At 36.3% G+C, this 16,498-nt stretch overlaps 3 protein-coding genes across 14 annotated transcripts in view; 1 reads left to right on the forward strand and 2 right to left on the reverse strand.

Moving 5' to 3' along the window:
• The window catches only part of LOC126765079 (lysosomal thioesterase PPT2 homolog), a 541,306-nt gene that overhangs the window by 510,964 nt on the left and 13,844 nt on the right, over positions 1-16,498 (reverse strand). The gene's annotated exons all lie outside the window — the stretch shown is intronic.
• The window catches only part of LOC126765052 (voltage-dependent L-type calcium channel subunit beta-2), a 259,846-nt gene that overhangs the window by 74,966 nt on the left and 168,382 nt on the right, over positions 1-16,498 (reverse strand). The window lies entirely within an intron of this gene.
• LOC126765058 (uncharacterized) lies at positions 8,030-10,893 on the forward strand. Its single transcript, XM_050482657.1, has 2 exons — positions 8,030-10,789; positions 10,859-10,893. Exon 1 carries the CDS (start codon positions 8,279-8,281, stop codon positions 9,725-9,727), a length of 1,449 nt encoding a protein of 482 aa, XP_050338614.1. The 5' UTR covers positions 8,030-8,278; the 3' UTR covers positions 9,728-10,789; positions 10,859-10,893.

Raw genomic sequence — 16,498 nt, forward strand, 5'->3', positions numbered from 1 at the left:
GAAGCATCGTGCAACAAAATTGAAGTTTGCTCAAAGTCATATCAAATGAAAGAAAAGATGGAGCCATGTGCTGTTTACAGATGTAAATATAGTCTATAATCTATATACAAGCTGCATTCCAAAGCAAAATTTTGAATTTAGCCCATCTATATGTCGACTGGTGCGTTAGAATCTACTATCTTTATCGATTTTCCAATGAGAATTTCATGATATTTCTATGACTGGAAGTGAAGTTATTGCGTTTTAAGTGTCAGTATGTTTGTGTTATCGGTGCGAAAATGTCAAAAAGCCAACATTAAATTTTGTTTTAAAATTGGTAAAACTTTTACCGAAACGTTTCAATTGATGAAACAAGTTTATGGCGATCATTGCCTATCCCGTAGCAGGGTGCACGAGTACTTTCAACGTTTTCAAAGTGGTCGTGAGGACATAAATGACGATCAACATGTGGTTCAATAAAAATCCGTGATCACCGGAAATTCCATTGAAACTGTGCGTGAATTCATCAAATATCTGACGAAATCATCATTGAAATTTATGGAAATGGAATTGAACATCTTCAAAACATCGATTTACCGCATTTTCTCTGAACATTTGGGCAGGTGTGTGAATGGAAGGCACCGGACGAGCCGAAACCCAAAAAATCGCGCACGGAGGAGTCAAAAGTGAAGACAATGCTGATTTGTTTTTATGATTCCAAGGGTATTGTCCGCAAAGAATTTGTTCCACCCGGCCATAACGTTAATGCGGTATTCTACCTTGGAGTTTTGAAGCGTTTGGTGCATTGTAGAAACCTACAAGTAACAAATCCTATCATTTTCACCCATGCATACGCAGGCGAAAGTTTATAGAATGACAGAAATTACATTAAGAATGCCATAGAATGAGGGAGACTCTGGGCAAAAGGCCAGGCACTTCATTAGGGTTTCTACTACTAAAACGGCCAAATGCCTTAAAAAAGGCAAGAGTGTGTTGCCGTGTTATGCTATACAATTTATTACTTAAAGTACGTTTTTGTTAAATTTTCAAATATATTTCGATTATTAAAATTCATTCATTCAAGATTAAATTTACCTAGTTATCATTAAGGTTTTATTTATTGTATCAAAATATTGGTATATTTTTTCTATTTTTTTTTAATATTTGAAGAATTTATGTATGTATTTTTGTTTAAATTATTACAAATAGTTTTGTTTAGTATTGTATATATTATATGGACGAAAATAGGCATCCGGGGATCCTAACACCCAAAAGATATCGGTAACGCGCCTATACTGCAACCTCCTTACTATTTTTAAGTCCTTTTATTTAAATCTCTGTGCCGAAAAATCAACTATTTCGATCAGGTGATCTCAGCTGTTGACGACCATAGGATTCTTTTGTTACTTGTATGTTTCTACAATGATTTGATGCGCCATATTCGACGTGTTCGGCCCGAATATCGCGAAGATGAAAGTTGGCGTTTGTTGCACTATTATACGCCGTCTCATCGATCGACGCTTGTGACCGATTATTTGACCAAAAATCACATTTTAACCATTAACCACTCCCCATATTCACCTGATATGACACCGTGCGACTTCTTCCTTTTCGGAAAAATGTATTTGTCCATGAAAGGAAAGCGTTATGCAGTCGTAGAGGCCCTTCAATAGGCTTGCACCGGCATACTGGCGGCCATACCGGCCCACGTGCTAAAACACTCGTTCGACATGCTTTTGGACCGTGCAAATAGCTGTATTGTAGCAAAAATTTGGAATAAAATAAATTGATTTTGCCGAAAAAAACATTTGTTCTGTTTTTTTTAAGTCTTGTTTACTTTGAAACACACCTTGTACACATGTATATGTATTAAAAATAATGCCACTTTTCGTTGTAATGAACGGGATCGCCTATCCAAACCAAATCTTTAGGCTTTGTTCGGACTACATATTTAGTAGATGGCTTGTGTGAAGTTTGCACAAAATCGGTCGATCGGTTCCTCTTTCATCATATTTTTTGTAACAAATGAATTCCATAAAAGATAATGAGGTGTTAAATTGAAATTTTTTAAGATTGCGATTAAAGCCTATTATTGTCATTTGATAATTATTGCTTTGTATTTATATTTTTAAACATATTGTTAAGAGCATTCATACAAACGGTAAGTTTTAAATTATTCAAATGTATTCTATGCATATGTGTGCGTGAACATTTCTCAGTTTTTAGGGAGTCGGCGGTGTTTCATATCCTTTACAAGCGGCATTTCAAGTAACAACCTTAATCTCATGCTCTTACAAAAATCGCCCTTACTAACTTTTCTTGGTTGCCCATTTCTTTATTTTGTCTTAATTGTTTTTGTAAAATAGCAGGTTCACAGCAAAGTGCTTTTCACCTCATGTGGTGAGGTTTGAGCAAGTACAACCTCACAAAATAAACCTCACAAACCAGTTGAGGTTTTCTCAGAATAGTGTTGAAAATTGTCAAGCAACGGTAAGTTTTGAACAATTGAAGTGAAATACCTTCTGCCGCTTTAACTTTTAATTCGCCGCATGGTTTTGTTGACGCTGGCATTGCCTCTAAAAAGTAGACATCTCTACTCACCATCAATTTTTGTGCCTTTTTGTCATATAGTCGATACGCTTTTGACGTATAAGAGTAACCGACCCTGACATATTCTTTTCCTTTTGGTTTAAACTTATATTTTTGATGCTTATCTAGTGCGATCGCGAGTGAACAGAATATACGCAGATGACACACCACTGGCTTATAACCATATCATTCTTCGAATGATGTCATCGCGTTTAGTGATTTCGTTGATGCACGATTTTTCAATTATGCTGCCGTATTAACAGCCTCAGCCCACAACAATTTATTTGCTCTAGAATTTACAATCATACACCTTGTCATGTCATTGAGTGTACGGTTTAGCCGGAGAACATAAAACAATTAGAAGGTGCAAATCGAATTTAGTATAATGATCAATTGGACGGCTAACAGAGCTGAAAAACTTCAACCAGGGAATTCACCTTATTCGCTGTTATTTAGCAGAAAAATGCAAAAAATGAATGTTTACATACAGAGGATCGTCCACAAAACTTGAAAAATGGAAGAAATTAGGCAGAAAATAAAAATGTCCTGTTACATAGTATGCCTGATATTTTTTCTAATATGAACGAATATTTATGAACAAAAATTGAAGAAATTCTATTTTTTTACACATTTGTTAGTAATTTTCGCTTATTTTTGTGTTATAAATATAAGACATGCAAAGTGTATGTGCATACATAGGCGTACCGAATTAAAAATAGAAACTTATATTTTTCCATACTTAAGCCTTAAAAATTCAACCATGCCATGAACATCCTACCATGATTTTTTCTATTTTCAAAAATTAGTTATCCTGGTCTATGTAGAATGGATTTTATGATGAAAATTGTAAGTATGCAACATAAGAATGAAATGAAAAATAAAAATCTCAGATAAAATAACTGTTGGCTTGAAAAAATGTTACGTTTCCAGGATTGAGAATGAGTTTTATAATGCTAACCAAACCTAGAAAAGCTATACATCTGCTGCCACATAAGCCAATATAATCTTATGGTGTTTAAAGTGAGGCGTAATTTGATGTGCTCTCTAATGGGTTTTTTATTTGAGTCCGCTCCCATAATTTATTTAACCTATTAGAAGGATACTGGTACTAGAGTACCTTAATAGAACATTTCTCAACATGTCAACGAACTTGAACAATACACAGACCAAATTTCGAACGAAAATAAATTGAACTATTAATACCTTCATTGACTCCATTCTAATGAGTGGAGTACTTGGAGTCCAAACATCACCCGAAGTAGAATAAGATCTCGAGTTACCGCGAGAAACAACAGTGACCCTGACGCAACTTAATTCTGCGTAATGTAGCAAGTGAACGCCTATTTATTCAGAATAGAACGTGACATACATGGACCTAGGACCTTCATGCAATGAATCCGCTATGCATCTACTCAACTCTTTGAATCTTCCAATGAAACCAAATAACTTAACTACCCTCTTCCTATGGTCTCAGCCCGTCGAAACAACCCGTTTCCTAGGGGTATTGTTAAGTCACTTCGATGGCAGTTAACCTATTGGTTACCCCCAAACACAACAACATCGAGAAGTAACCAGCTTTGGCCAATAGGAGATGAGTTGTATTCCATCACCGACAACGCCAGGCTACACACATCGATCGTGACCCTCAAACAACTCCGGGAGTTTAGTTGAGAGGTTCTTATAAATACACATTATATGATATATACATACATAAATATATTATTTTTATTTTTTTTATTATTGAAAAATTCACCTCAAGAAAAGCTTATGGAAATAGATTCTCTCAACTTTTTTGGGCTCTTTATGCCATACCGTATGCATTTATCTGTTGACAGCATACTTGTCAATAAGTGGAAGATTTCCAGGAATTGTTGTTTCTTATTGTAAATCGATAGAGTTGTCTTTTCGTATTTCTAATCAAATTTCAACTTTTTTTTATATTTTTAATAATAAATCAATAAACAAATATGTATCCTTTTGGTCGTCCACTTTTTTGCCATTTTCCGCTTGAGACATTATTTCGTGAGTGTAAATCGAAAGTTCCAGAACGAAAGCGAGCGAGCCACTGTTCTGTTACGCGAACTGATCCAGCATCGTCTCCGTAAACTTTACAAATTTCATTCGTGCCTTGCGTGGCATTCTTCCCTTTTTTATACAAAACTTTCAAAATATAGCGAATTTATTCATTAGTCTGTTAGATCAAATGTGCTGGAAGGAGAATTGAAATCCTGACATATACGGCGGAATGGTTCGTTTAACTCAAAATTGGTTATAAAAAATTTTTAAAGTAAAAACTGATTTAAGTCAAAAGTAAAATTCTTTTTGAACGGACTCCAACTTCTTAGAATGGACTTGATAATTAGGGTTTCTTATCACAGAAGAATACTTCAGTATAGACCTCATCAAAAATGTAAAATAAAATTTTGTAGTAAGTGGATATCTAAATTCTTTGGAGAAACGTTTAACAAACCTAAGAGCGCCTTTAGCTTAAGAACTATGGAAAATGCTTCTTCTTCTTTATTGGCGTAGACACCACTTACGCGATTATAGCCGAGTTAACAACAGCGCGCTAGTCGTTTCTTCTTTTCGCTACGTGGCGTCAATTGGATATTCCAAGCGAAGCCAGGTCCTTCTCCACCTGGTCCTCCCAACGGAGTGGAGGTCTTCCTCTTCCCCGGCGGGTACTGCGTCGAATACCTTCAGAGCTGGAGTGTTTTCGTCCATTCGGACAACATGACCTAGCCAGCGTAGCCGCTGTCTTTTAGTTCGCTGAACTATGTCAATGTCGTCGTATATCTTGTACAGCTCATCGTTCCATCGAATGCGATATTTGCGGTGACCAATGCGCAAAGGACCATAAATCTTTCGCAGAACCTTTCTCTCGAAAACTCGCAACCCCGACTCATCAGTTGTTGTCATCGTCCAAGCCTCTGCACCATATAACAGGACGGAGATAATGACTGACTTATAGAGTTTGGCTTTTGTTCGTCGAGACAGGACTTTACTTCTCAATTGCATACTCAGTCCTGTTTAAATGAGTTAAGCATCCACCCCCTCTACCCGGTATAACTGGCGCATCCTAATAAAAAAGCGCAATTCACCACAGAATGCTACTGCAACGCAAAACCAATAACTCACCACACCTATACCAACCCAACCAACAAAAGGAATGTACAACGGGGAAGCTGACACATTCGTGTACACACTGCGCCGCGTCGACACCTTCCTATTCACAATTCGATCTATACACAATCATCGCACATAAACAATTCGCTACCAAGTTTCGCATAGACACTGCCGCGTCGATCCCTAAGGTATTCTACCGCGATTTCTACCTTTTGATATCGAAGCGCGGAAATTCGATCACCAGCAGCGTAAAATCATCTTCGGCATTGGAATCTCGCCCCCCCGCTTGTTAGCATTTTTAAATAAAACTTATAAATATTATAATATTTAAATTTGTAATTTCGTTATGTTATATTATTAAAATAAAACAAAATTTATAATAAAATAAATTTTGTATCCTTTTAAACATGGTCCTTCGAGCCTTACCGAAAGGCACCTCGGATAATTAAAAAAAAAATAAATAAATTAAATACATATGTATATGTCCATATAAACAATGAAATGAACATACATAAATGTGTATACACAAATTCTGGTGAGAAAATATTAAAAAGGAAGACAAACCAAAATAAAAACAAAACAAAAAAACAGTGCAGTGCGGTAAAGTGCAGTGGCGAACAAAAAAAAAAAAACAAGACCAAATAAAAGTGTGCAGTGCAAAAACAAAACAGTGCAGAGAACAACCAGAACAAAAAACCAATAAAGAAAAACCAACATATGTGTACATATATATACAACAAAAAGGAAACTGCATTTATGTAGATATATTGTCAACAGGTACAACAAAAAACATACAGACATACGGGCGCGAAACCATAAAACAAAACATAAATAAAAACGAAGTTAAGCAAGAAACGGGCGCGAAAAACTAAAGCACCTTAATAGAAAACAAAAACAAATATTCGGGCGCGAACAAAAAATATCAACCAAATCTGAAGCAACAAAAGACATCATAGCCAGCAGAATTCACAAGTGGAAAAGGATTAGGATTTGGACAAAACGCCCAGGCTTGTAAACACCTACAGCGCATAAAACGCCCCCTTGAGGAAAAATAAAGTGAGCGTATTTATTTCATTTCTTTAAATCGATTTAATGCACATATGTATGAAAGTAAAAAATACGTTTTGTATGCTAATATCAAATCCGTATTTCGAAATCCGTTTTAACAGCCAAAAAACGGTTACCAAACTGTCCCAGTTTCGAGTTTATTTTGCGGGAAAAACCGAAAACAGTTTGGTATAACGTATATACTATATATCAATATATGTTAATAAATAATATTACTTTATTGCCTATTTACTAGCTTACCTTCGTTTATTCAAACACTTATTAAAAAAAACCAAAAAAAATCAAGTACATCATCTTGCAATTTTCCGGCATACCTCTTATGTTTAACAAAACAATAAGCAGGATTGCATAAAAGAAGTAAGCAAAGGCACAAACATACATACATAAAAGTTATAAGATAAAAAACAAAACAAAAGAAGCAAAAAATACAAACATACATACAATAAGCATATTTACTTAGTGCATGTACCATATACATATTGCGAAACATATTTACAAAGTGCATATTTACATATAAATGTATGCACCCTTTTTTTCAATTCCGTTTTCGCGCTCACTTCACAGTGCATCAACAAGCAAGCTTAAAAAAGCAAATTGATCTCCTAACGAGCTCTCAATTGCACAAAACATAAGCAACTTCGTAGGAACATACATATATACATGTACCACCGTATATGCAAACATACATCTTATATTAAAACATAAAAGTTCAAAGTCCACATTTGCAATTATCCGGCAATACCTCTTGTTCTTTGGCAAACAAAAACAAGCAGGATTGTGGACAAAAATCTAATTGATCTCTCTAACGAGCTCTCAATTGCTTACGAACAAATCATAACAAACAATTCGTGCATACTTATGTACAAAGCATATTGATCTCTGGGACGAGCTCTCAATTGCACAAAGCATAAGCACCTTCATACGCACATACAAACATACATATAAGTCCAAGTATTAGGGTGTACCTAAATACAAATATTCGGACATAAAATATTTTAATTAATAAAAAGTACGGGTTTTTAATTACAATTAACAATTCAAATAAATACAAAGCGATATTAATAAAAATACGTTTTGCTAATATTATCCGAAATAACAAACTCTTATTTACATAAAAGAGTATTTCATTTTCTATACTTTATCGCTTCATATAGATACTATAAATCAGTTTACTCTGAGAAAAATTTTAATACACAATATAATAAAAATGGTTAATAACGGAAAAAATCATAATATACCTGCAGCAGCTATACGCTCAAAACAGGCTATTAAATTCATTTCAGAAAGTGACAGTTTAACAAGATACTGCACTAGATTTGCCTCTTCACCGATTCACGAAAACTCGGAATCGTTATTAGAAATAAAAAGCCAAAATCTCAAAAATTTTTGGACTCGCCTCCAAGCGGCTCATGATGCCATAGTAGATTCTGACAATTCAGATCTACCACAAAATTTTAAAACATCGGCTTACGATATTTACGAAAACTGCTTAGACCAATATGAAGAAACGAAAGCTATGATCTCCGATCAATTAAAGCTAATAAAAGCAATTGCACCTACTCCCCACAGTAGAGTAGAGCTGCCACAAATGCAACAATATCAAGAGGCAAGTTCAGGCATCCACCTCGAGGTGCCCGCATGTGACACAGAAACCTTTTACGGAGGTTATGAAGAATGGCCGTCCTTCCGGGACATGTTCACGGCCGTGTTCATAAACCATCCTCAATTATCACATGCGCAAAAATTGTATCACCTCAGATACAAAACTAAAGGTCAAGCAGGCGAAATAGTCAAACAGTTCGCATTAAATGACGACAATTTCAATTTGGCTTGGGAAGCTCTAAAAGCTAGATATGAAAACGACAGAATACTGGTCGATAAGCAAGTAACGACACTAATGAACTTGCCAAAAGTCAAGAAAGGAACAAGTGTGGAATTCATCAAACTAGAATCCACTGTTTCAAATTGTTTGTCGATTCTATCGACACTAAATATTCCCACAGACAGCTGGGACCCAATTCTGGTAAACATTTGCACCGCCGCATTACCAGAAAAGTCGTTACTTCTATGGGAGCAATCGCTCTCATCACGAAAAAAGTGCCCAACGTGGCAACAAATGAAAGATTTTCTCACCACCCAATATGAAATTGCGGAAAGGTTAGAAGAAAAAATAATCAAAACTAAGAACACTAAACACGACCAAAATAGAAGCTTCAATAGACCCCAAGTTAGTAACAAAAACAATTTAAACAAAAACTTTCACAAAACGCAATCGTTCACATCTGAACAACGAAAACATATGTCATGCGAACTATGCACAAGGGGGCATAAGCTTAAAACTTGCGAGAAGTTTAAAAAATTGAATGTCAATGAAAGGAACAACTTTGTCAGATCAAAAAGACTCTGTACAAACTGCTTGTCCCACTCACACAATCTTAATCAATGCAAAAGCAAATTTAATTGCTCATATTGTCACAAAAGACACAACTCAATGCTTCATTATAGCAGATTTCCCCTCTCACCCTATAAAAGTGCTTATAAATCAAGAACCACGGATTTAATTACAAAAGTAAATCCCGAAAGCCAATTTATTAAAAATTGCCAAGAGACACCATGTTGCTCAAAGGCACAAAAAGTTCAAACGCTGCACAGCGAAACACAAAGTGGACTAGTTACCGAACTAGTTACAACCATACCAACTCAAGTTGAGTACAATACAAATAAATACCTTAATTCACAATTAAGGAAAGTTAAAACTATAAAAGATCAGTATTGTGAGCACTTCTCTAAAGCCACAACTACTCGATCAAAAAATGGCCGGTACGTCGTACGACCACCACTAGAGCCACAATTTTCTAATACTCCACAAATTGGTATTAAAAACAAAGTTAAAGTTACTTCTGACAGTCCCTATATTAAAAGAACATACAAATTTTCGGTCCCGCAGGATGGCTTTCGCCAGTAATGAAAAAACAAAAAATTCTGAACAAATCCTTCACCGGTGGCGGGCTACTAAATACCAAATTAGTGCATACGCACTTAAACACAATATATAATAAAATTGTCCCAAAGGGATAGAGAATCGACATTCTCATAAAATATTGCTTAATAAGTAGTTCCCTAAATTCTAAAATAGAATAAATAAAAAAAAAAATAATAACTAACAAAAGCAGAGATCACTCTTATCGTCCCTACATAAGCGCTCCTCATAAGGGGAGTTGGTGAGAATCTGTTGTAAAGCTTGAACATCCTACTTGAAAAATTATAATTCTAATGAAGCCGTTCGCAATTACCGGCCACTCTCGCAAGATCCCTCTATTGTCACAGCCCTAACTCCAGGGCTAAGGAGTACCCATTCTGGCCATATCTGAGCCAGGCGTGGAGTTACTACATTAGCCGAGAATAAATTAAATGCAAACAATTGCAGTTCATACAGAAAGGGCAAATAATAAATAATCCACTTAATAAAACGACAAAAAGAAAAAATCGCAAACACAAAAAGTTGTCAGTAAAATCTAATAAACCCGCAAAATAAATTGCTTCTCTTAAGCACCTACCCGCATATTAAAATGCACATTTAAATACATGGGTATGTTTCAAACCAAAATTCGTTCTCTACACACACGGACAAACATGAGTATTACAACTCCATCAAGAAATACTTCCGCGCTTCGGCTACTCCACCAGTAGTACGTCGAAATACATACCTATACGTATACTACTAGGCAAAATATTTGCCTAGGGGGCCCAGGATGTTTAAATGAGTTAAGCATCCACCCCCTCTACCCGGTATAACTGGCGCATCCTAATAAAAAAGCGCAATTCACCACAGAATGCTACTGCAACGCAAAACCAATAACTCACCACACCTATACCAACCCAACCAACAAAAGGAATGTACAACGGGGAAGCTGACACATTCGTGTACACACTGCGCCGCGTCGACACCTTCCTACTCACAATTCGATCTATACACAATCATCGCACATAAACAATTCGCTACCAAGTTTCGCATAGACACTGCCGCGTCGATCCCTAAGGTATTCTACCGCGATTTCTACCTTTTAATATCGAAGCGCGGAAATTCGATCACCAGCAGCGTAAAATCATCTTCGGCATTGGAATCTCGCCCCCCCGCTTGTTAGCATTTTTAAATAAAACTTATAAATATTATAATATTTAAATTTGTAATTTCGTTATGTTATATTATTAAAATAAAACAAAATTTATAATAAAATAAATTTTGTATCCTTTTAAACAGTCCGAAGTAGCAACTGTTGGCAAGAGAAATCCTGCGTTGGATTTCCAGGCTGACATTGTTGGTGGTGTTTACACTGGTTCCAAGATAGACGACATTATCTACGACTTCAAAGTTATGACTGCCAACAGTGACGGGAGGATGTCACCTCTCTTCGCTCGGTGACAGTTTGTTATCGTCGTGGAGAGTGTGCGGGGGTTCTGTTAGGTGCGTTCTTTCCTAGGTCGGAGGTGCAGGTACCTCAAGCACAAGAGGTGACTGTCCCTCCATTAGATGATGGGGAGTTGGGGTACGCCTTTGGCCTGGTTAGGTCTAAACGGTTCCGAGGTTTTGATGGTTTGAACGGAGAGATGTGTAAAAGCTTATGGAAGTTCATTCCGGAATACCTGGAGGCCAATTATAATAAGTGCGTCTGGGAGGGATACTTTCCACGCGAATGGAAAAGTGCTAGAGTTGTTCCTCTCCTGAAGTCCCCTGATAAGGTCAGGAGGGATCTTATCGGGGGCATCAGTCTCCTTCTAGTACTTGGAAAAGTGCTGGAAAGAGTCATGGTGGAACGGCTTCAGGAGCTAACGCGGGGTATGTCGTCGGAGAGGCAGTTTGGGTTCAGGAAAGGAAATATTTGTTGACTTCAAGGGGGCGTTTGACTACCTAAGCTGGGATCGAGTGGTGCAACGGCTGGAGGAGCTTGGCTGTCCGGAAATTACTCTTTGGCGGAGTTATTTTTCGGACAGAAAGGCCTCTCTTGTCGGCATGAATGGGAGTGTGGAAATTGGAGTGGTTCGTGGTTGCCCGCAGGGCAGAGGTTTTAGATGAGCCTCGACCAAGGTGGTTAGTGTGTCCATTCCACACTGCCAATTGGTACTGAAAAAGATTAGCATTCTCAGGGCGCTGATCAACGCATTGATTTGATGCACTGTGCTTTTGAGCGCCGTGGAGTAAGGCTGTCGTCAGCAGGTACTCACGTAAAACACACCGGACGTTGTCAACAGTGACGTGAGAGCCAAGTCGCGAGTGCGATGACTGTTTGTTTGATGACAGGAGGTATTTCGTCTTGCCATCATAACTTGTCTTGTGGCATCATAACTAAGGACAGTTGTACCAACCTAGAAAAAAAATTACTTGTCTTCCATATAAGCGGAATATGAGAGAGGAAAATGAAGAGTTCCCGATACTTTCTTGACAGGGTTTATGACCGGGATAGACGGAAATGTTAGGTGGATTAATTACAGAAATCAGACATAACTTGTACTGATACTGAATATTTTTAAAACAGTTTGAAGAGTAATTGGATCTCAAAAATACAGCAAACAAATTAGAAATCTTGCGTTTGGAGTTAACGAAACCATAGAACAATTTTGGATTACGTATGCTATTATTTTTATACTCTCGCAACAAAGCTGCTAAGGAAAGTATTATAGTTTTGTTCACATAACGGTTGTTTGTAAGTCCTAAAACTAAAAGAGTCAGATATAGGGTTATATATACCAAAGTGATCAAAGTGACGAGTAGAGTTGAAATCCGGATGTCTGTATGTCCGTCCGTCCGTCCGTCCGTGCAAGCTGTAACTTGAGTAAAAATTGAGATATCACGATGAAACTTAGTACACGTATTTCTTGGCTCCATAAGAAGGTTAAGTTCGAAGATGGGCAAAATTGGCCCACTGTCACGCCCACAAAATGGCGAAAACCGAAAACCTATAAAGTGTCATAACTAAGCCATAAATAAAGATATTAAAGTGAAATTTGGCTCAAAGGATCGCATTAGGGAGGGGCATATTTAGACGTAGTTTTTTTGGAAAAGTGGGCGTGGCCCCGCCCCTACTAAGTTTTTTGTAGCTACTACTATAGCTATGTCAACCAAACTCTATAGAGTTTCCTTCAGGTATTTCCATATACAGTTCAAAAATGGAAGAAATCGGATAATAACCACGAACACCTCCCATACAAAGGTTATGTTGAAATCACTAAAAGTGCGTTAACCGACTAACAAAAAACGTCAGAAACACTAAATTTTACGGAGAAAATGGCAGAAGGACTACCCAGGCTTTTTTTAAAAATTGAAAATGGGCGTTTCGTCGCCCACTTATGGACCAAAAACCATATCTTAAGAACTACTTGACCGATTTCAATGAAATTCGGTATATAATATTTTCTTAACACCCTTGTGGCATGTACGAAATATGGGTGAAATCGGTTCACAACCACGCCTTCTTCCAATATAACGCTATTTTGAATTCCATCTGATGCCTTCTCTGTATAATACGTATATATGTACATTAGGAATCAATGATGATAGCGGAATAAAATTTTACACAAATACGGTATTTGAAAAATATGTAAATGACGGATAATGAAATCTCGATTATCACTTTATCATGCGAGAGTATAAAATGTTCGGTGACACCCGAACTTAGCCCTTCCTTACTTGTTTACTTTGTTTATGTAATCATTATAACATATTTCAGCAAATTGTCGAGGCAATTTAGAATAGTCATCAACTAAATCAGTTTTTTTTTAAGTTTAAAAGCACGAGATTTTATAATTTTTAATTTACATAACTCTATCGAAAACCACAAATTAGAACTTATTCTTCGAGTTGAACCGAAAACAAAGGCCTTGAGTATTATTATGAAGTAAGTTGGCTATGATTTCGATAATCATCAATATATTTCCATGATACACACGGTAAAATGAAATCTGCCAAAAGAATTATGGAATCAGTATTATTAGCCATTAAGATATTTTTTAGAGAAACATGCAGTATACTATATATACAGATAAGCCCGATTGAGGCGGTATATATGATAAAGTTAAGTAAATATGACGCAAATTCGAATGCACTAAAATTTTATGAAATCTGCATGAGATACATCGACTTCATCAGATGCAATTAGAGAATGCACAGCAAACAGGATACCACCTCCGTTTTGCTCAGACGGTCTTATCTTTCAAATTCGCTATTGAATATCTCATTATCAAAAATGTGGGGCTTTAGCCAATTTTCTGTGAAAGCGATGATTTTAAAATTACAATTAATGCTATTTAATTACAATTCAGTTAGTTTTGTATTAAGACCTCTAACATTTTGATAATAAATACTCGGCGAAATATCATTAATCAGTTTTTTGTATCCACGAGGTTTCTTGGTATTTCAGCAACAGCTCATTGCGTTTATCATTGATTAATTTTGACGAGATATAACACTTTATGTTATCAACTGCTACGGATATTAGTAGCAAGTCTTGATATGAAAATTTACTTTTTTCGCGTCATTACAACTAAGTTTTTAAGTAACAGACTTAGAGTTATTTAGTGGTGGATTCTGAGAAGTTATTCGCTTACCATTTTAAGTTACAACTTTCTCTGTATTCTGATCATGTCATGACGAAAGCTTCTCTGCTTGAGGACAAGGGGAAGAAGAATTAATGAGGGCAATGTTGGGAGGGGCATTCTTTTTAATGAAGATGCGGTGGTCTTTTCATCGGAGGAAGGTTTCAGATTTTCTTCTTGATCATTTAGGCATTTAAATGATTAAAACAACATTTCATAGTGCCTAAATTTTTCCGTAAGGATGTCAAGTTCTCTGCCGATTTCCTCGAAATTATTGCGCGCCTGCCTAAATACTTTAAAAAGACCAATTTCTGTCGGTCTACATTTTATGCAAGACCAGCTCAAACCCTTACTATGGAGAATATAAGCTAAGATCCGTTTCATAGTAAAAATTATATCCATGTCTACAAGTTAAATGATCGCACTAGTCATGTCCACTGGCACTCTTCAAAGTAATTGCACGGAAAGCCTATTATCTAGGAATTCAGGGTTAGCTGATGGTCACATCGTTCCTTCTTCATTCATAGAAGCAGAAAGGTATGAGCTAGTTTCAAGTTTATTACGCCCCTACCCCCTTTTTTGAGGGGAAAACAATTACTTTTCAACTTAGCCCAGCAAATTGTTATTTTTTTTATTATTAGTTCGCGAGAGACGAAATCGGCTTACGTCCAGAACTAACCGAGCAATGAAATGAAAAGAGTTTTAAGAATCAAGATTTAAATCTGCTTAGGTATATGTAGAAACAAACATTTTAAAAAGCTATGCAATAGAATTAATTTATGGCCATGCCTTCCCAATATAATAGATTGTCAAAAAAGTCTTGCGGTATTTTCGCTAGTTGGCGCTGAAAGCGCGTAGTTCTAGTTTTATTCGTCGCATCGGGTCATGCTATACCTTTTTGGAAAGCTCATTTTACGTGTTTGATTGATTGTCGTTTCTTTTAAGTCGTTCGTGAGTTATAGCGTCGCAAACATGGAGCAAAATAAAGAGAAAATACGGCACATTTTACAGTACTACTACGATAAAGGCAAAAATGCATCTCAGGCCGCCAATAAAATTTGTGCAGTTTATGGACCCGATACAGTTTCCATTGCCACTGCACAACGATGGTTTCAACGTTTTCGTTGTGGTGTAGAGGTGGTCGAAGATGCGCCACTCTCCGGAAGGCCAATCGTCGAAAATTGCGATAAAATCGCTGAACTGGTCGAAAGAGACCGGCATAGTAGCAGCCGTAGCATCGGTCAAGAGCTGGGCATGAGTCATCAAAAATTCATTTCGATTTCAATAAAAAAAAAATTCAATAAAAATACCGCAAGACTTTTTTGACAACCCATTAACTCAGAAAGTTTGTTTTCAAATTATTGACTAACCTTTACCAAGTTTAACGCCATATTTTTAATACTGATGATGTACATATTTTGATAATATCTATATGATATTATGTTACTACATAAGAACGTAAGCTTGAGCATTTTCTATAAAACAGCTTTTGTTTTCGTTGCTCTGGATATCTTAGTATATTTCGCTTGTTTCAAGTGATGAGATTACGAATTTATTCATACAAGTATTCTTCTTATTTTTATGATATTTGCTTATAGTTTGACCCATTAAAACCTTATTAGTAATAACACTTATTTTTCCAGTCATTATTAGGATTCTGCGCTTCTTTTCATATATGCGAAAAATTATGCGAAAGGTTTCAAGTAATAATAAAAAACAAACTTGAAAATATCTCGACTTACAGTCCTCAAAATGTCCTGTTTTACTCAATTAAAATCTCTCTTTGCATTTCAAAAGTAATTCGCATGTGCTCAGAAGCAATGATGTCGCCAACGTCCAAGAAATCGGTAAAATCTATCAGTGGAAGTAAAAGGTAGGGAGAAACATCTACGCCAAAGTGATTTTCTTAAAATGAGCTCAGCGCTTAAGATTATTGGAGAAAATATGAGTATCAATTTAGACTACATCCGCACACATTTGGACACATTTTCAAATATCTCATATAATTATAGTAAGAAACAGAGAGTGCGGATCTAAAAGTGACAGAAGATAGATACCAAAGTGGATGAAATCGTCCCATATTGGCATATTATTGCTGATCCTTAAAACAAGATTGTCAACTGAGATATAACATATTAAGTCCGCA

The sequence above is a fragment of the Bactrocera neohumeralis genome, unplaced genomic scaffold, assembly GCF_024586455.1.
Source record: "Bactrocera neohumeralis isolate Rockhampton unplaced genomic scaffold, APGP_CSIRO_Bneo_wtdbg2-racon-allhic-juicebox.fasta_v2 cluster10, whole genome shotgun sequence".
In the NCBI taxonomy this organism is placed as follows: Eukaryota; Metazoa; Arthropoda; class Insecta; order Diptera; family Tephritidae; genus Bactrocera; species Bactrocera neohumeralis.